The 20067-nt window shown below is 48.8% G+C and overlaps 1 protein-coding gene across 1 annotated transcript in view; it reads right to left on the bottom strand.

Annotated features, from left to right (window-relative positions):
* Window positions 1-20067, bottom strand: part of Antxr1 (ANTXR cell adhesion molecule 1) — a 200969-nt gene that overhangs the window by 39387 nt on the left and 141515 nt on the right. The window contains exons 15-17 of the mRNA XM_085840381.1: window positions 13847-13942; window positions 13210-13377; window positions 5266-5346 (exon numbers count right to left, since the gene is read on the bottom strand). Of these exons, the coding sequence (XP_085696507.1) occupies window positions 5266-5346; window positions 13210-13377; window positions 13847-13942 (345 nt within the window). The remainder of the gene's footprint in view (window positions 1-5265; window positions 5347-13209; window positions 13378-13846; window positions 13943-20067) is intronic.

Genomic DNA, 20067 nt, shown 5'->3' with positions numbered 1-20067 from the left:
CTCTCTTCTCAGTGCTTGTCACAGAATACCTAGCAGTACCTAGGGCTCAACTCACAGAGGGGCTTCACTGCTGAGAGAGGGAAGAAACATGCTTTCTCTACCCCCAGGGGATGGCCAAATCTGGAAGCCCTAAACTCATTCTTCAGCTCCTCTTCTTTCCAGCTGTGTCTGCAGAGGTGAGTCCCTGTCCTGAGCTGTGGCTTCTGCCCTGTGAATGGATGTCACAGGTACCCCGTATCACCATGAGTCGCTCTGTGCTCCTGTAACCATTTTTAGTTAGAGCAGTGACCATACACCAAACCTCAGATGCCAGAAGGAAGTGCTGCTCTGCTGGGCATCACAAGTGCCCATCCCAGAAATGGGTCCTGAGTGGGAGTGCAGAGGATGTTGGATTGAGAGAGCGGAGCCCTGGAGAGCATTAGAAACCAGAAGTGAAGGAAGTGATATTAAAAAGAGACGAGCTCGAAGCAGGCAAGCAGCCCATGTCTGTACATGCTTCAAGCAGCTACAGGCAACTCATTTGCTTTGGAGGGAGCAGGCTGAGGACACTCTCCTGGGGAATAACCTGCTCAGCCCATTCTATTCTCGGTGACAACACACAGTGCCCACGAGACCAGCCTTGGTCCCTGCTGCAAACAGCTGTGCAGAAGATCGCCCTGGGGCTGTAGTTCAGATTGCTCAACCACCAGACCTGGGTTTCAGATGAGTGGCAGACATTGTTTACATGAATTTACATGTGCGTTTCCTGGGATCTCTTCTGATTGCAAGGAATTCCCAGTCTTCAAAACAAGCTCAGAGTATGTTGTGTGCAGAGAGTGACAGAATGTACCAGCCCCTGGATGCCAGATCTGAGAGCAACCAAGGAGCTCAAAACAAAACAAAGGTCTAGCTCCATGGGTCATCCAGGAACATGTGAGGGCCTGGAGTCCATGCTGAGGCAGATAGATGGGGAGGGCTTAGGCTGTGGAAAGACACAGACTTTTTTTTTTAATCCACGGAGACATAAGGTGGGGGCTATCCTCCTTACACAAACAACCACGTCAGCAGCCAGAATCTAGACTTTCCACCCCTTCCTGGGAGGAAAGAGGCACTGAGATTGAAGGACATTGTGACTTTTCCACTTCCTGGGTACCAAGGATGCTCTTAGAGTTTTGGAATTATTCCAGAAAGAAAAGAGATGACACTGATGCGGAACCAGTTCACTTGGTCTCAGCTCCTGCTGCCTGTTAGAACCTCTTAGGGAACCCAGACCTCAACAGAACCACTGGGATGGGACCATGCCTTAGTGGCCAGAGCCAGAGACTCTGATCTCCGTGTTAACCAACCTTTCCTACCTAACAAAGTGTTTGAAATGAGCAAACTAGGGAGACAGTGGCCCATGGCTTATTATTATTATTTCTTATTAAGCTAGGCAAGATATTCGGCTACTTGGTTAGTAGGTCAAAGAGAAACCCAGGAGGCAATGAATCAGGTATTAATAGAAACATTGTATAAATCAAGCTCTCAGGGTTCGGAGGACTCTGGGCACTGAACACGGTCATCTCACTGGTTCTAAGTGTAGACTCCAGCCCTGTAGCATTAGTGCCATGTGGAATCACCTTGGAAATGCTAATTCCAGTCTTGCCCACAGTGACTGAGCTAGAATCTCTGAAGTGCGTTCCAGCCACCTGTTAGACTTGCAGAGTGACTGGGAAGCCCAAGTTTGAGAACCACTGATCTGCCATCTGAAGGCCCAATTCTGCTGGGCCTTGGCCTGCTCAGGTGCCTTGCTTTTCTCCTGTATGGTGACCCTAGTTAACATTACTTAAGAAAGCATCTTTGGAAAAGCCAGCCTTAGAACATTCAATGGAACAGTGCCAATATTGCCAAAGAGATGGCTCAGTGGTCAAGAATACTTGTGTTTGCAGAGGACCTGGGTTCAGTTCCCAGCATCTGTGCCAGGCAGCTCCAGGAGATCTGATACCACTTTGTGGGCACTCCAACCCACGTACAGATATCCCCCCCCCACAAATATACATTAATTAAAAATAAAATAAATCCTCAAAGTGGGTCAAAACACACATAAATAATTGAAGATAGAGAAAAGTAACATCACAAAATTGTCCCACCATGAGCTCATGACAAGTGGTGGGCTTGCTGTCCTGAGTCCCATGGATTTGCTGAAGACGATGATAGGAAGGTAAATTCATGTAACCTTTTAGAGCTGTGACTTGGAAATGTCTATGACAGCCTCAGTATTCTTCATACAAAGATCTGGTAGAGAAATGGACACTTAACCAAGGGTACATTATATTCCAGTCTTATATATTATAATTATATTAATACATTACTATAATAGTAATCATGTAGGAATAAGCACCCCTAAAGGAGAAATAAACAGGGAAAGATGGCACAGCCTTCTTAAAGGCAACTGCAGCCCAGGACCCTTAATGGGATGGGGAGTGAGCTCCTTGAACATGGTGAGGGGACTTGACACAGGTTTATTAAGTGGGAGAACAGCACAAAGTCTGAGAAATAGACACTGAACAGCTCTCAGTAGCCTTAAGGTTTTTCCCTAAGGCTAAACATTCTGAATTCCTTAAACCATTTGCCCTTGAAAAATTATCAATGTCCCTGAAATCTGAGCTGCCCATATGTGCAAGAAGCCTTGGGGACGTTCTCCAAAGTGTGCAAGGGACCCGTTACTGCCACGTGTATCACACAGCTCTGCTTTGGCCTCTCCATGTTGGGAGCACTGGTCTAGCTTTTTGTGTTCATAGGGTCACCACAGCGTTGGTAGACTATGATGCCAAGCTAACAGAAGTTTGTTAAGTGGAAAGGGAGGAAGGCATTGCAAGTAGAGAAACAGGACTATTGGAAGATGCAGAGACGGCAAAGGTCCTAGCATGTTCAGGACTCAGTGAGTCCCATGTGCCTGGTGTCTGGAGCTGGCTGGACAATGCGGGTGAGTGGCGGATGGAATAGAAAGGGAGGCTTTCCTCAGTCAATCCAAGATGTTTGCACCCCCTCCACACACACTTGTTGCAGGTTAGAAATCAAGAACACATTAAAAGCTTTATTTTAGGAAGGGCACCCCAGTGGCTACTTCCTGGAAGCAGGGAACACCTGCATAGTGAACTTTGAAATGCTAGGGTCCTTTGGGTCACGGTTTCCTAATCTAGATGGTTCTCTTTTAAACCCACCTATGGATTTTCTGGTGGGATTCAAGGAACCATGGACTATGAGTCTCCCCAGGACTGAAAGAGGGGATCAGGCAGGGAAGCAGCCATGATTGTCCTTTGGGGCTCAGTCAGAGTTGAGGCATTGGGCTCAAGTTTCCATAGCCCTGGCACTAGTGGGCCTACATCTGTCTGTCTTTCAAGGTGTGGTGACTGGAGGAGCCTGGAGGTGGGATGGAAGTGGGGTAGGGGAGCTGCCAGACTTCATGAGTTCTACACTCTGAAGTAGCTCAGGGTATGGCATAATTAGGTGACTTTTGTTTTTGTTTTGCTTTAGAGGAAAATTCGAAACCTGTGACTCTGGTTCACAGGCACATGGCTGGTCAGAGTGACTTTGAGTTGATGGAAAAAGTGGTCAACCCCATAAATCTTGTACAGTCATCACTGTGAGTCTGTAGTGAATGTCTTGAGGTTATGCAAAACAAAGCAGGCAGGCCTTGCCTACAGAGGACCTTTCTGTCCTAGAGCTCTCCCAGGCTCACCTCGGAGGGAGGTTCTTAGCCTCAGGCACACTTGAGGGGGATTCTTAGTCTCAGGCACACCTGAGGGGGTTTCACACCTGTGTGGGGTTTCACACCTGTGTGGGGGTTTCTTAGCCTCTGTCACTGTGAAAACTTTGTTGAGTAGGTTGAGGTGGGAAGACCCCGTGTTAAAGGTGGGCAGCACAGTTTCCTGGGTCCTGCACAAAAAAAGGTCTGGTGAGCTGAACACTAAGCATCCATCACCCTCTGCTTCTGAACTGTGGGTGAGAGCTGCCTCAGTCTGCTGTGACTCCCTCACCATGCTGGGTTTTAATATCAAACTGTGAGTTAGAAGACATCCTTTTTGGGGGTTGGAGAGATGGCTCAGTGGTTAAGAGCACTGACTGCTCTTCCAGAAGTCCTGAGTTCAATTCCCAGCAACCACATGGTGGCTCACAACCATTTCAATATGTGTGGGTGTTCTGCCTGCATGTGTGGGTGTTCTGCCTGCATGTATGTACCTGTGGCACTTGTGTGCCTGGTGCCCATGAAGGCCAGAAGAAGGAATCAGTGCTGCAGGTGCTATGAGCAGCCATGAAGGTTCCCTGCAAGAGCCAGGGCTGTAACTGCTGAGCCAACTCTCTCGTCTCAACACTAAGTTGCTTTTCTTGGGATTTTATCACAGCAACAGGAAAAGCAGCTAAGACAAGGTATTCCCATTATCTGCCAGATGTACCAAGATGCGGTTACCATGATCAAATTTACAAAGGTGAGCACAGAGGATAGGGGATTTGCCTCAAGGTTTTCTAGCCAGGAAGGAAATACCTTCAAGCTCAAGTGTGCTGGACTCTCCTACATGAGAAACCTGTATTTTGTGTATTTTGGTAAATGGATCAGGTTTCCGAGGAAGACGCAGGTTGATGGAAGCTGAGGGAGAACTTTGTTCTGAGCCTGGCTCTCTCATCTGTGGATGAGAAACCTCCTCTCCTAAGAAGGGATGCTACTTGCCTTCCCTCGTCCCCATTTACAAAGTGAAGACACTGGCTTCCTGGTTTCTAGGTGGCACCATCTGTGTAACCCCTGCAAAGCCAGTGTCAGTATTTGATAGATCCTCAAACCCCCATAAGAGCAGAAACCCCCTTAGAGTCCTGGCCAGTTGGCCAGTGCCTCTGGCCAGTTGGCTGGAGCTCTCTGCTACCTTCACGCCTCTCCTGTCATGCTGGCTCTGTGTCTCTCCAGTGGTCTATGTGGATCAGGGCCAGAGACCTCCCTCTAGAGCCTGTCTGCAGCAGGGCCTAGCTGAACCTGCCACTCACAGCACCCTGGACAGAAAAGCGCAAGTTCTAGGCAGCTAACACTAGTGTATTTCTGACAAAGTCCTTTTCAGAGAAGCAAATGGAAACACAAGGTCTGACAACAACCAGGATTTTAAAAACTGCTATCTGATCTGTCACCACAGGAAATAACATCTGGAGTTGTATACGAGTAGTTATTCAGGTACTAAAACAGAGGGAATGAGAAAGAAGTGTGTATGCGTGTGTGTCTGTGTTTGTGTGTCTGAGTATGTGACCATTGGCGCATCCTACCGTGTCTCCTGGCTGTGGCCTCATCACGGACACTCGGTCATATCCTTTTCTCAGCAGAACCCACAAGGCATCAAGTTTTCCCTGAAATAAAAAAAATGCAAGAAGATTACATATAAAACCAAGTTGGTGGACGGGCACTGTAGAAATAAAGAACTTTCCCCAATCTTTCCTCCAGGTCTCTCCCATCATGTTAGAAGCACAGATCCCATGACTTGGTGAACGTGGATTAGGGCCTCTCCACTCTCTAATGCAAAGGGTACAGTCTAATATAAGAGCTGAGAACAGGCTCCCATGTGAAGTGTGCTCCGTACAGGGGAACTGGGTATATTCCACTGCAGGAATGTGTGTGGTGTCCTGGAGGACAGTGATGGGAAGATGGGGGATGTCTGCAGAGCTCAGCCTCAATACAGACGCTTTATGGGGGCAGCACTGATCATGCCAGAGAACCCCGGGTTCTGAAATCACTCCCTGCTGGGCCAAGCACACACCTGAAAAACTAAGCTCTTGAACACTGGCCAGCTGTCGCCTAAGCTCTGGTGGGTTAAATGTGATCTTGCCAAGTGCCGAGTTTCTCATCTCCTATTACAAAGACCTACAAAAGTCTTTGGAAATATTCTGAAATGAGTTTAGTGTTGCTGGTGGACAGAGCAGGTGCTGTATTCAGCATGAGGCAATGCTAAGTGTCAGCTAACTGTTTCCTTGAAGGTTCTTATGGGACAAGCCCTTACAGCTCATGATATTAGGTGGCTGAATGCTTCTCTTTATTTCCAGGAGGGAGGGGCTCTTAATATTTGGCTTGTAAATCAGCCCACCCATATTGCCTTATTTGCTAGACACTTGAACCCTGGACAAATGAGGAACAATGACTTGAGGCTTGAAGAAAATTTGGCTATTTAAGAAAGACTATTGAAGAAATTAGCTCAGCTACACGCATAGCAAAGAGCTGCTTGCACACGCAGCCCCAGGAGAAAGCGAACTCTGCTCCTTGGTGGAGCAGGTGACCACACAGAACCTAAGCAGAGAACTCCCACTGTCCCAGAGAAGCTGTAGCTGGGCTGTCTTGTCTCCAGCTGGCAGCATGGACGTTTTTCAACTCCTGAAGGCTTGCTCTTCTTAAATGGGGGGCGGGGGGTTAATAATACTGTCTCCTCTATAAATTAAACTATCTTGAAGTTATCTCCTCATTTCAGAAAAAAATATTCACCACACTCTATCTGTAACCAAAGTAGACATTAAAATGACAGTTGGGGAGGGGGAACAAGGCTGGGAGAGTGTGAGGCAGTGTCTCCAATGTATGGCCATCCACAAGCACGTGCTCTTCCACTACCTCCTTCCCAAGCCAAAATTACATTCTTCTTCCTCACACACAAGCTGTGCTCTGGATCCTGCCATTCCCTCAGAATGGATCTTACTTAGAGCCACACAGGACATCTTGATGGCCAAGCACCTCCATATTCTGGAGATGCACTGGGCTCTCCCTTCAGGGAGTCTCCCCTGGCCTTGCCTCTGTTAGGGTTGGCCCGTCTCCTCCTCCCTCTCTGCTTCTTTGCCCCTCCCCCTCTGCCTGTGCTTGATTTGGGCATAGAGCTCCATTGGCGCCATCTGTGTAGCGCCTGGCCTGACTCCCCATGTAGTCTAAAGATTCTTGCATCTGGCTTCATCTTGGGCCTCTCTTGAGAGCCAGATCCAGGCATGGCGTGACCTCTTTAGGTTCAGACCAGGGCATGGCATAACCTTCCAGCTTTTAATAATGATGTTGACATAACAGGAGTTAAGAGCAAGCATGGCAAACCAAATGAGCTCTCTTTTATCCACATGTACCCTTCCTCACACTCTGTCTTAGTTCATGGAGGTGTAACCCACACACCAGAGGGTCACCCTCTCTCCATGCTGCGTCATGCCAAGCTTCAGCCATGTTTAGGGAGTGGTCTTAGGTCCCAGCTCACCTGACATTTCTTTCCATTCCACTATTTTCAAAGCCCTGGCTCTTGCCACCTGTCACTTAGTCCATGGAACATCCCCTGTGGTCAGAAGTAAGATCCATCCCTATGTATGGATACATAATGACTAATAAAATAAATCTCAGGCTGTCTTACCAGCAGTGTGCACTCAAGCAAATCCTCGATCCATCCCTTGGTGCCTGGTTTTCTATTTGTAATTGGTGCGTGCGTGCGCGCGCGTGCATGTGCGTGTGCGTGTCTGTGTGTGGGGTGTGTATGTGGGGTGGTAGTATGTGCGAGTGTGTGTTGGTGTGTGTGTGTGTATGTAGGGTGTGTATGTGGGGTGGTAGTATGTGCGAGTGTGTGTTGGTGTGTGTGTATGTGTGGTTGTGTTTGTGTGCATATGTGTTGGTATATGTGTGTGTGTGTGTGTGTATGTATTGGGGGAATTTTACTTTTCAAGGTTGTTCTTGGAACCCAACCTGACCTCTGTGAAGTGCTTCACCCAGGTGAGCTGCTGTTTCTAGCTTTTCTGGACAAGGCGAGACCACCTTACTCCATTTTCTCTTCAGCGTCCTGAATTCTGACTGTCTCTCAGGTGAGCCCTCCATTTGTAGCACAAGCAATGTGGGTAACTGCCTTTGCCTCCTCCTGAGCCTGCATCAGGCGGCTTCCAAGGTGGGAGTTGAAGGAAGCATTAGGGAAGAGAATGGTTACAACTGGCTAAGGACAAACGTTAGCACCAGGGCCAGTGGAATGACTCAGCTGGCCATGCAAACTGGTGACTTGAGTTTGATCCCAAGAACGGACAAAAAGGAGGAGGGAGAGAATCGACCAACTCTACAGAGCTGTCCTGATCTCTACATGTAAGCTGTAGCATCTGTCGCTCTCCTTATTGTGCTTGCCCTCACACTCAATAATATATTTTAACAATTAAGTGAAAACCAAAACCAAAACCCTTTACAGTCAGTCGAGTTCCTGACAAATGTTCTCAGAGCCCAGACTTTCTGAACACAGCAGAAACCTGTCACTTAAAGCTTTCTGCTTGTTCAAGAAGATTCCTTCCCTAAGGCCTGGTGCATGTGTGTGTGTTTGTGTGTGTGTGTGTGTGTGTGTGTGCGTGCAGGGGCACTGTCCCTGTCACATTAGGGTGTCCATCAGGCACAGCCTGCATACAACATGTACTTTAGACTCTGGTCTTCCTTCATTCCCCAGGCAAAGTGCCAGCTGCTTCTGTGAAGTTATGACGAAGATTCTACCACAAACCCCAGCGTCCCAGCCAGGGTGTGTTAGCTGGCATTTAAAAATAGCTTCTTCCATATGAAGTTGACACAGCTTGACTATAAAATGGGAGATTTACCAGCGCCAGGCTCCCACACCATACCTCTCTCTGCTTCAGGCCATAACTTAAGTGCACAGAGAGAGGTGAAGGTTTATGCAGCTTCCCCTGTATAATGGGGAGGCCTAGCGGATCCCCATGCAAAGCACCCTCGAGCACGGCTGTGTCTCTTCTCTCATTTTGGGGCTCTTTGGGACTATCTATCCTAGCTCGTGGATTCAGCTCTGAGATGGAAACTTGAAGATAGCTCCATTTATAGCATTGTTCTGGACAGAAATCTGGAAATACATGGTAGTTTAATGGGAATACAGAATCTTCAAAATCCATGGTAGTTTAATCCACAACCCTGTTGCTCACAGTCTGCCATTTGCAGGGAGCAGCCTGTCTGTATTTCAAGGCAGGTCCGGGCTTGGCCCTTTAGCTGCCATTTCTCTCACTCCCTGACATGTGCAGAAGCTACTGGGAAAAGGGATGGGAAGTTTCTCCGAAGTCTGCAGTCAGTCCTAGTTTTAATCCAGCTGGTGGCCATGTATTTGGGCATGACCTAACTTGTCTGCAATGGCCAGTTCTGTTTAATGAGAAGCACGGGGTGCTGTAAATCGGGGAAGCAAAAACCAAGCAAAGGAAAACAAATCTAAATACCAGGGGAAATTCCCCCATCATGACCCTGGAGCGAGGATGGGGGGAGTGTGGTTGGTGTGGTCAATGTCCTAATATAGCATGGGGTACGATGGATGCAGGGACAAGAGGAGGAACCCACTGTAACCCTTTCCCCTCAGCTCCTGCTGGGCTGCTTATCAAGCGCGCCCACCTGCTTCTCAGCTCTCAGGAAAGAAGGAAGATGGTGGGTACCCATTGCACCATGTATATGATTCCAGCCACTTTTGCTGGAGAGCTCGACATGGTCCCGGGTTCTGCTGACTTTTTAGGTGTGGAGTTCTCCCTGTTCACAGTGGGACGGGAAGGTGGACACAGCACAGACTGACCATTTTCAGGAGCCGCCTGTCCTCACCGACTGTCTGCACTTCTTTGCATACTGTCTCTGCACCACTAGCTTCCCATGGCTCATGGGGGAACTAGGATCTGAGAGTGAGGTGAGGGTGAATGGTGGCATTTGTCCTTTCTGTCCCCTTCCAACTTCCCTGGCTCCCTGTGGTGACTGTGTTCCTAATCAGGCGGCCTCGCCCAGGGGCCTCTCAGCCTAGCTCACCATTTGTTAATCCTATCATTTGTAGTGTCCCTCCTGAGTTAGTGCAGAACTGTGACAAACATCAAGAGAGGATGCGGTGGGGGACTTAGGTCTACATACACCTTTTAGAAGGGGCCAGAGAACAAAGACTGGAGGCCTCTGTAGGAGGCAAAACTGAGGAGGGTGTGTAAGAACATATATAACCAGTTAAGAATGTCAAAGCCACAGTCTCTGCAAACTCATATGTGTGCCAGACACAACAGGGCTGATAGCCATGAACTCACAGCACTTGTGACAGCACACCAGGACCTGTACAAGTCCAAGGCAGATAACATCCCATCATGGAGAAGGGGCAGTGGGCTAAGTCCCTAAACAAGGGGCTATCTGTAACTTATACATGTCGGGAGAGGGGAAGCCAGAAAATGTCTCCAATGGAGTATCTCTGGGTCTCCCAGTCACATTCCAAGGCAGGCCAAGGTCCAGGAGCAGTTAGTCAGCACACAACACACTGCACGATTATTGGTGTGTTTTTGTTTTGTTTTGGTAATTTTTTTGTCTTGTTTGTTCTTATTGAGAGAGAGAGAGAGAGAGAGAGAGAGAGAGAATGAAGTTGGAGAGAGGAAAGAGAAAGAATTATGACCAAAATATATCTTATAACATTAAAAAGTAAAACAAATGTCAGAGTCATCTTTTGTCCCCGGGTCATGAGGAAACAGCTGGTGAGGTGGATGAAGGATGCTAATCTCTGCCCCTTACCACAGCTCCTCTTATTGCTATTACCTGGTGGCAACTGGGAGGCCTCTGAGCCTAGCTCACTTTCTATTAGCCTCACCATTTGCAGTGTGCCTCCTGTGTGGGTGCAGAACTGTGATCAACACCAAGAGAGGGTGCCGTGTGAGACTTAGCATTTTATGAGGTCCCTTTAATGCCCACAGGCCTCTTAACTAGAAAAGGCTCAGCATGAAGTGTGGGTTTTAAACACATGAGAGCTGGACTGCTGCTGGTGGAACATCTGCTCTTTCTCAGGATTTCTCAGGTCCTTTCTGCACTTCTGTCCCCCTTCATGAACCATGTCATCAAATGGCCTCTCCCTGGACAGAGTGTGCCAATGTGTGGTCTAACAGGTTTGGGGCTTGGAAGTGGTTTCTGGACCACGCTTCACGCTTCAGCTCTTCAGTGGGAGCTGGCGGAGTCTCTGCTCTGTGCCAGGCTCCGTGCTGTTTAGTGGGGCTTCAAAGGATAATTGGTGCCCGCAAGGGGTGAAATCCAGTGAGAAGGCTCATAAACCTGAGATAATCTTAACTGCGATCCGCCCATCTCCTACCTCGCAGTGGGCATGTGAGTGCTGGCATTAGCTGTTCCACCAGGTAACAGGACCTTGCAAACTTGCTTATGCCTTCAACCAGAGTCGTGACCAGGTGAGAGACACCAGTCTCTCAGGCTTCCTCCATGTGTCCTTCGAGGTGACTCCAACTCACTTAACATCAATGCGCTGGGTGGTAAAAATGTCACATCAGGGTCGATGTGAACTGTAAAGTGGGTTTCTTTGCTGAGGTTCCTGACAACACCCCAGGCAGGCAGGCTCTTTGCTCATTTCAGTAACCTAGGCAACCAGTTTCTGTCCTCTGGGACCCAGCCCTGCCTCCAGCAATGCTGTCTGTGACCTGCTGGGCTTCTTCAAACCCAGACGCTGGGCCCTACACTGGAGGCTCTGATACAGCCACTCTTGGGTGGGACCTCTCATTGTATGTTTCTAACAAGTTCCTGGGTGCTGCTGGTTTGGGACCACACTGAGAAAAGTGTGGTTTATTACAATGGCTAAGGAAACTTGGGAGCCAGGATCTTAGTATGATGGTACATGCCTATATGGACATATAACCTAGGCGGGGCTCAAGGCAGAAGGATCATGAGTTTCAAGACACCCCATGTAACTCTGTGAGACTCTTTCTCTAAGGGGAAGGGACAAGGGGACCGCAGCCGCCAGAAGACCTTGGGACAGCGAAGAGCATGGGACGGAAAGCTCAGGTCGAATCTTAAGGCACAGCAGGTGGAGTGGGGTTTTGAACTGGCAGAGGAAATGGACAAGGCTTGAGGGCTTCGTGGAGGTCTTCTGGGATCTTCCTTCTGACGTTTTCTCCCCACCATTACCTGGCTTATGTAGGGCGGAGAAGTCCCACTATTTAGTATCTGTACTTGGCATAGTAGGGACTTGTCGAGACTCAATGGAGTGGATGTGGATTCCAGGAAGGTGCTGGCAACACTTTTACATTTCTAAATGTATGTGTCCATATCCTGATTCATCTAGAAAAATCTAGTCTGAAAGCTACCAGTTAAGAAAGGAAAGACATGCCCTTCCAACCTCGAAGATTTCAGAAATGAAAATTCAGCTACAACCAAGGATGTGTTGTTAGTCACAAAGTAGATTCCTGAAAACGGCAGGATGGGAAAATCCCCTGTCTTCTCATCTGTGAGGATCCTCTGGGCTCCTTCCTGTCTGCACATGTCTGCACGCTACCTCACGCTCCTCACTGGAGAAGAATTAGCAGCAGCAGCAGCCCGTTCCCCGCCAGCTGTGCCTTCGCCCACAGCTCAGAGTTCACTCCTTTGCCTCAGGGAGGCTCATTCTAAAAAAAGAATCTCCTGGCTTTAAACACAGCAAACCCAAATGGAAACTGCACTGAAGTTCCCGTGAGCCTGAGCTCACTCGGCTGAGAAACAGCAGCTACCAATCTAGTTTAATTCTACCTACAAGTGCGTGCATGTGCGTGTGGAGGCCAGGGGTTGGCTGGGGTGTTGTCCTTAGTCGCTCTCTGCTTTACTTTTTGAGATGCGGTCTCTCTGAACCCAGAGCACACTGATTTGACTAGACTCTGTCCAGTGAGCTCCAGTGAGCTCCAGTGAGCTCGGTGAGCTCCAGGGATCTTTGTTTAGATTCCACCATCTTCCCAGCCCTGGTATTTGTTTTGGTTTTTATAAGCGCTGTTCTAAAGCTAGGAAATATTCAGTGATGGGATACAGATTGCCATGTAGCTCCCATGATGCAGAGGGCCAAGGCTGTCGGAAGGTGTGGGGGCAGGAAAGGGAACCAATCAGTTCTCACGCTTTTACTAGAGGCTCAGGAGTGGGTCCAGTTGGGACCTTTGGTTGCAAACCTCTGCAAGAGCTGGGATGGGTTATGGCTAAATCTCCTGCAATGAGTTTCCAGGGTTCTCATGGCTGTCACGGTGCAGGTGCGTCGTAGGGCCACTACATAGAGGAGACTGCTGACCCCTCACACGAACTCAAGGCCATGTGCACCCATGATGACAAGAGACCCTTAGGAACGTTAATCACCTCCCATGACTTTAACTTCCCAAGGAGCCAGAGTAGGTTGGGGCTTGGAGCTGAGGCAGGGGAGAAGAGATGATGGAGAAGAAAGAAGACTGGTTCACAGCTGGGAGGAGGGGATGCAGGAAGGATTCTGAGTAGAGACACACCTTGATGGGCGAGTACCACTTCCGAGGCGAGGAAGGCCGGCGCATGTTGTTGTTGAGGTTTCGGGGTTCGGGGAACTCATACTCTTGCTCTGGCATCTTAACTCGTGCATTCTTTGCCTTTTCTAACTTCGCCCCTTCTTCCGTGGAGCCCTTTTCTCCCCAGCGGACCTAATGTAAGTGAAATTCCACAGAACAAAGTTACAGGGCTGCACGGTTTGCCCCCCTGAGGACAGGGTCTGAGGCACACACTACTGGGTCCTCTGTTTCCTTCAGGAGTGTGAGCCACAGAAGTAGGGTGAGTGGAAAAAGGGGGAGCGGGGAGCAGAAGAGGTGATAGAGGTGGTGGGGAGCCATGGGCTGGGAGGATGAGAGGTTGAACTGACTAGGTGGGGTGCAGTAGTGGGGTTTTAATCTAATGAGAAAAGAAACCCAGGAGGTTTGGCAGATGGCCTCATCCAACTCCAGATGGGCAAGATGCAGGCATGCAGTTAAATAGCTGTACCCTTCCGCCTCCCCATCTTTGTAGCTCATAAGTCACACTTCCCCTAACCTCAAGCACGGACCTCCAGTGTTTGCTCTGGGTTTCTATCACCAGGTAACTGGCACACAGAAAGTTGTGCGATGGTGGACCTCTTACCTCCATTCTTTTAATGCCTCCCACGCCGCGTCCACCATAATAAGAGGCATCTACCGTGGGCCATTTCTTCTTTGGCAAACCATCATCGTCTTCTTCCTGCCGAGAAATTGTGACCCATGAAGACAAAGCCCCTGAGGTTGTGTGTGTCCATTCTGGTGGGGTGGACAGGAGCAAGCTGATAGTCAGATCATACCGTTTCAGACCACACGGTTTAGTCTCCATGCTCATTGCCTTTGGAGCTCACACAGCCTCTCTGAGTGAGTTGTCCTGATGCATGGAGTGGGTATTAAACAGTCTGTGGACAGCCCCGGGGAGCAGGTCCTATCCTGCACAGCAGGGTGTCGTTTGAATGTGACACAACTCTCAGCCTGAGTTCTAAGTCTCTAATGTAACCATGTTATAAGATGGTTATAAGTCACAGGAGGTGACTGGGTCTGGGGGCTGTGTCCTCACAACGTGCATTATTGGCTTTGTTCTAAGTGAGCAGTGGCGGTGGAGCTGGGGCTTGGTTGCTCTCCTTTGCTAAACCTTCTTGTCTTTCTGCTTCCGCCCTGGACAAAGCATGAAAAGGCCCCATGAGACGCAGACCCCTGGCCCTTGGGCTTCCCAGAAGGACATCTCCAGAAGTGTAAGAAATTAGTTTTGTTTTCTTTATAAATCTTTCAGCCTTGGGTATTATGTTATAGAAGGTCAGCATTAGGAAGAGTTTTATGACTGTCTTCATTTGGTAGTTTCGGGAGTACAAACATTGGACACCAACTACTCCAGCTGTTCTGTAGCTGTCAGATTCAGAGCAGTGGAGGTGACATTCTGATTTGATGTGATGCCCCATCTGGTGGATGACCCACCCCTTAGCATAAGAATCTAATTCACATCTCCCCTCCCCCACTTTCCCCAAATTTGGAAACACTCTGAATACTTATGTATATGACACATAAAATTCTAATCTCTGTCCTTCCTTGGCCTCCTGTCACACTCCAGGCATCCCTCTCTGCTTTTCCTCTCTCATGTGTATGGGGCCCTGGGAAAGGAAGACAGGCCATCCAGAGATGGGTACTGCCCTTGCCCCCAGTGTAGACTCACAACAGGAAATGCTTAGACATACGCTCAGCTCCACCAAGCCTCATGTTAGTCCCTGACCTGAGCTTCCCCTCCAAACTCAAGCACCAGCCACAAAAGTCAACACTCAGCCCAAGGTCTGAGCAAAGGGAGAGTCAGCGTTTCCCTGCGGTAAGCACGACTCTGTTTATACACCAGAGCCTGTAGGGTTGCACAATCCCAGGGAGAGCCGAGAGAACCTTTGATGTGTTTTTTCACTTGGCCAAAAAGTTGGTGGAGTAAACTCACAGGGCTCAGCACATGCTCTCTGACAGCCAACAGTCTCAGAGAGTGCAGCTCTACATCTAGTTAAAGAAAAGAGGCTTCTGGGAGGTATCTCCCGCCCCACTCCCAGTCACCTTCAAAGATGTATCCAGGAGGGGGAACCTCTAGCACAGATGTTTTTTTCTTTTTTGGTAAAGAAACTTTGGTGACCTCCATAGTTCCTGGAGGTAAGGATTAGCTGAGCCAAACTCTTTCACAGCATCAAGTAGCAGGAACCAGGGCCTTGTGGGAAATCAGCAGGGGACAGGCAGAAAAGAGTGGGCTGAGCCACCACACTCTGTCAGGGCACCCACAGGACATGGCAGGGAGGATGGATGGCCGCGTGGGAGAGCCAGCTATATCCACAGCCACACAGTGCTGCCCTCCAGTCTCCTACTTAGGTCAGACCCTCAAGAGGAAAGCCTTGTGGGGGAGGGGGAGGGGGAGGGGAGGGGAGGCACAGATGCCATCCAGCAAATCCAGAGGACCCAGGAGCATCAAGAGATGTCAGCAGTGTGAGGAGGTGCTCAGCTGGGGCTGGAGTCTGGTTTCCCACCAGGGGAAGTCATGCTTAAATCTCAAAGGCTGTGGTGGCCCAGATGTCAGTGGACTGATATTTGGGCAACACCAAGGCAGCACATCCCCCAGGTGGCAGAGGTCCATTGTGACGTGTTTGTCTTCAGGAAGACCAAGCTGAGCTTTCCCAGGAAGCCTGAGATCCCATGCTGCCCTTACTCTCCCAGCGTTGCCAGCTTTGGCACTACAGTCCCATGTTGCAATGTGCAGGGGTCTCTGTGCCTGGAGAAGCCCCACCACCCATGACTGCTATCCATTATCTCAGACATTTCTTAAGTTCCCTACCCTATGTGGAGCCCCAGTTCCCCAGAGAATTTAGCCTCCTTTCTCAAAGCTTCTTACATTCACCTCTATTGATCAAAGCTTTGTGCTGTTCTTGCTTTTCTGATATCCACACACTGGAAGAACCAGATGAACAGATTGTACCAAGGGGACTTCATTCCCTAGCTCACTGTGAAGACCAGAGGGGGAACATGCTGGAAGCGGAATCCAGCCCATGCCTTCCAACTAACTTTATTATAGAACCCCAAACATCTTGAACCCAGATGATAAACCCTGTGTGACCCCAAACAAGAGCCACTTGAGTGTCCTTGCCTTCATCCCCTCCAGCCACTGTGGTGGAGCCCCCATGCCCACAGTGTTAGAGAGAAGGCAGCTGTTCATATTTACAGAGGAGTAAGCTTTGTGGGTCTGATGACCTGAAGGAAGACCAACCCAGCAGAAGTGCCCGGGCTGGAGGGCTGAGGAAGTAGACGCCACCACAATGTTTCTTCTGGCCTTTGAGATAAGCTACAGGGTCTCTCTCTTCTGTAAATTCATAGGTAGGCCTGAATGGTTTGGCAAGACTTCTGTTTGTAAATACAACCACTAAAGGTTTAAATTTCCCCTTTTTCCGAGTTGCGTTTAGCATGGCACAGCATGGTCTCCTCTGTCTCCATCCAGTAATGCAGGTCAACACGTGACTCTCCTGTGTTCTTCAGTGGTCAACAGTATATTTATTTTCTCAGGAGTTCTTTTTTTTCAAAAAGGTACTGTAATGTCGAGTACTGAATTCTAGTCTGTGCTGGAACTTCTGTTTGGATGCACATGTTTGAGAGAACATGGTTTGTATGATGTCACTAGGGAGAAGGCCCTTGGTAAGCTATACCACTTTGAACATGTGAGAGATTGTTAGATAGGCTTGGTTTTCCTATCTTACAATCTCTCACATGTTCACTATTGACAGCCACGTGCTGGTCAGCGGAGTTTGCCCGTCATCGATGCCTCCGGCAAGCACCCATCCCTCTCTCTGTCTTTGGATAAGAACTACCAGCCTACAGACAGTTCCATTCTCAGGCCTCCTTGCCTGCCTCTTGCCTCCCCACACACATCCTAAGGAGACAGTTGGTTCTATAGCTCCAAGGTGATGAAGTATGAAAGAAGACAGGCCAGCACATGTGGGGCTGGAAAGAGCAATGGAGAACACATGGGCACTGGGGCCTGGGACAGGGGCAGAGCTAGGTGGCCATCTTCATGCCAGTGTTAAGAGAGGCTGTCGTGGGCCTTGTCGAGACTTCCTGGGTCTAGGTGGGGTGACCCCTCCATTTAGGAACAGCGGATCCCCAAGATTGGAGGATCCAGTGTTGACCAAGAGGGTTCAGTTGAGAAAGGACTGCAGTATGTTTCCCCCTCAGGTTCAAGTTCAATCTTATTCCTATCACGTAAAAACTGGTAATCCTAGGTGAAGTATTGCCAACAATTTGAATGTGGTAAGTGCCCCCCAAAGCCCATGTGTTAAAGCTGTGGTTTCCAGCTTGTGGCATGACTGAATGGAGGCAAATCTTTAGGTGGGAGGTCGACTGGGAGGAAGTTAGGTCATCTGGGGTGTGTCTGTGGAGGAATAATGTGGCCCTGATCCCTCCCTGTCACTCTGCTTCCTGGTCATGTCCTTAGCCAGGGGCTTCCATTGTGATGTGCTGTTGGCACTGCAGCAGAGAGCCGTGTGACTGCAGCATGTAACTGACACTAAGCCATCGTCTCTTCCTGTTTAGGTCTCCTGTCTCAGGTGTCTTGTCAGCACAGGGATGGAGATTTGACTCTCATGCCTACCTTAGACCTTATTATACCCCGTTTTGTTTTTTGTTTTTGTTTTTTTTCACTTATAAAATGGAGTTAAAACAGTGTGGCTTTATTCTCAGGCTGTTGAATGACTAAATGAAACAGTACAAAATGGTTATTTTGTTATTTCCCCCTTACTGTTGTCTGGATAGCCCTAACTGCCTAGCAAATATCCTCTCTAGCACACCTACTTATACATTTTAATGGGCTCAGAGACAATATAGGCTTGGAGCCTCTTCCTTTTTCCTGGACTAGGGCCAATTTCAGGCTGCTATCCCAGCATACAACAGTGCATATTCTGGAGTTGTTCTATGAGTAAAAAAAAAATGTAAAAAAAATTATTACTAGTCTATGTGTGTGTGAGGGAGGGGAGGGAACTGCCTTGCCACAGCTGATATATACAGGTCAGAGGATAATTTTGTGGAGTCACTTCTTTTTTTCAAGCTTTAAAGGCCTTGATCTGCTTAGCCAGCATGCTGGCCACAAAGGCTTTTTTTTTTTAAAGATTTAAAAAAAAAAACTTAACTACTTAATTAGTTAACACATTTGCTTTATGTGTATTAGCATTTGTTTGCATGCATGTGCACCACGTATGTGCCTAGTACCCACAAAGGCCACAGGAGGGTGTTGGGTCCCCTGGAACTGTAGTCACAGGTGGTTGTATGCCACAACATGGGTGTTGGGAATCAAACCTGTGTCCTCTGCAAGAGCAACCAGTGCTCCTAACCACTGAGCCGTCTCTCCAGCCCCTAGGCTCAGAATTTTAGGTCTCTAGAAAGCATGGTGGCTGTTCCCAGGCAGTTAACCTCTATCCTGTGTGACCTTCCCAATGTCCTCAAACCAGAGTCTAATGTCTTAATTAGTTGCATGCTAAAAAGTGCAACAGTTAATCTTTCATTAGTCAAAGCCCTACTTTGGGTGGCTTATTTCTGATTCAGCGTTTGATTGGTGAAGCCAGATGTTTCCAGGGAAACAGGCTGGAGACTCCAGGAGGGGCTGCTTGGTCTCTCATCCACAACTGAAACAGACCGCTAACCGGGGATCTAGTCAAGGCAGCACTGAGTGGGGGGAGGGGGGTCAGCAACTTCCTGTGCTCAGGTGAGGTGATGAGGAGTCTCTGCCTTTATCCCTGACTAGGACAGATCTCAGGGGAGGAATTCTCTCATTCCCAGTGTGTTTGCATGTTTGTAGATCTGCATGTATCTAAGATGCCAGCTGAGCCACACTACCTTTCCTCTCAGTTATGGGCTTTCCTGATATGGGCTGCCTTTCAAATGTGGTGGGGTCTTTGAGAACCTGTATGAAAGGCAGGTGGGAAAGGACGATAGTTTGTGTTCCTGGCTTTAGCTCAGGTTTACTCAGACTGGAGTATAACTTATTCAAGCAGACTGCTCCATAGATGCTCTGTGGTGGTACCATCAGACCCACTTCTTCAAGGGAAAGTATGGTCTCCATGCTCAAAGATGCTGGTCTGTTAGAGAGACAGTACTCGTTGGTCTAGGAAGGGACCCCTGACTCAGGTTCATCCAGGTCATTGGCTGACTGTGACCTGTGATTTCTGATCTATGACCTGGAGTGAAGGGATGAGTTGCGCTAAGGACCTTCCCCTGCTGGGAACTGAGAGACGGAGACCAAGGGACTGAGGCTGTAGTTACTGGGGGCAGAAGCTGAAATGAAGGCCCAGGACATGCCATCTGCAGGGGTCAGGGCAGAAAGGGGCTCCACAGACTTCAGGTATGAGATCATGGGGAAAGCTGGTGAGGAGAGACCAGAGGGGAGTAGAGTCCTAGAGAGAAAGAGGCTGCTAATGGAGGTGTATGCCTGGGGCTGCTTGCCTTCTGGCGGTTTATCAGCCACAGCTTTCCCTGGGTCCACACATCTCTGTCTAAACACTCAATGGTGATATGAAGTCAAACCCTCTCTCTGCTGTATATATGATCAAGGTAAACCTGAGTTACTGAGACCTTCATTGTTGAATAACAGTGCATCTTAAGGGAGGCATGTTGTCATGAATTGAGAGCCTTGACTAACTCAAATGCAGTCACAGTATCCGTGGATTATACTCAGAGGAGCCTCCAACGGAGGGTACTGCTAACACACTCTCCAGAAACTACCAACTCTTTGGGACAAAGACAATGAGAATTAAGCCTCACTCTGGTGGCAGTAGGCTGGTCCCCCTCTTAGGT

Source organism: Mus caroli, unplaced genomic scaffold (assembly GCF_978045245.1).
Source record: "Mus caroli unplaced genomic scaffold, Mus_caroli_1 scaffold_7, whole genome shotgun sequence".
In the NCBI taxonomy this organism is placed as follows: Eukaryota; Metazoa; Chordata; class Mammalia; order Rodentia; family Muridae; genus Mus; species Mus caroli.
This window is presented reverse-complemented; position numbering and strand designations above follow the sequence as displayed.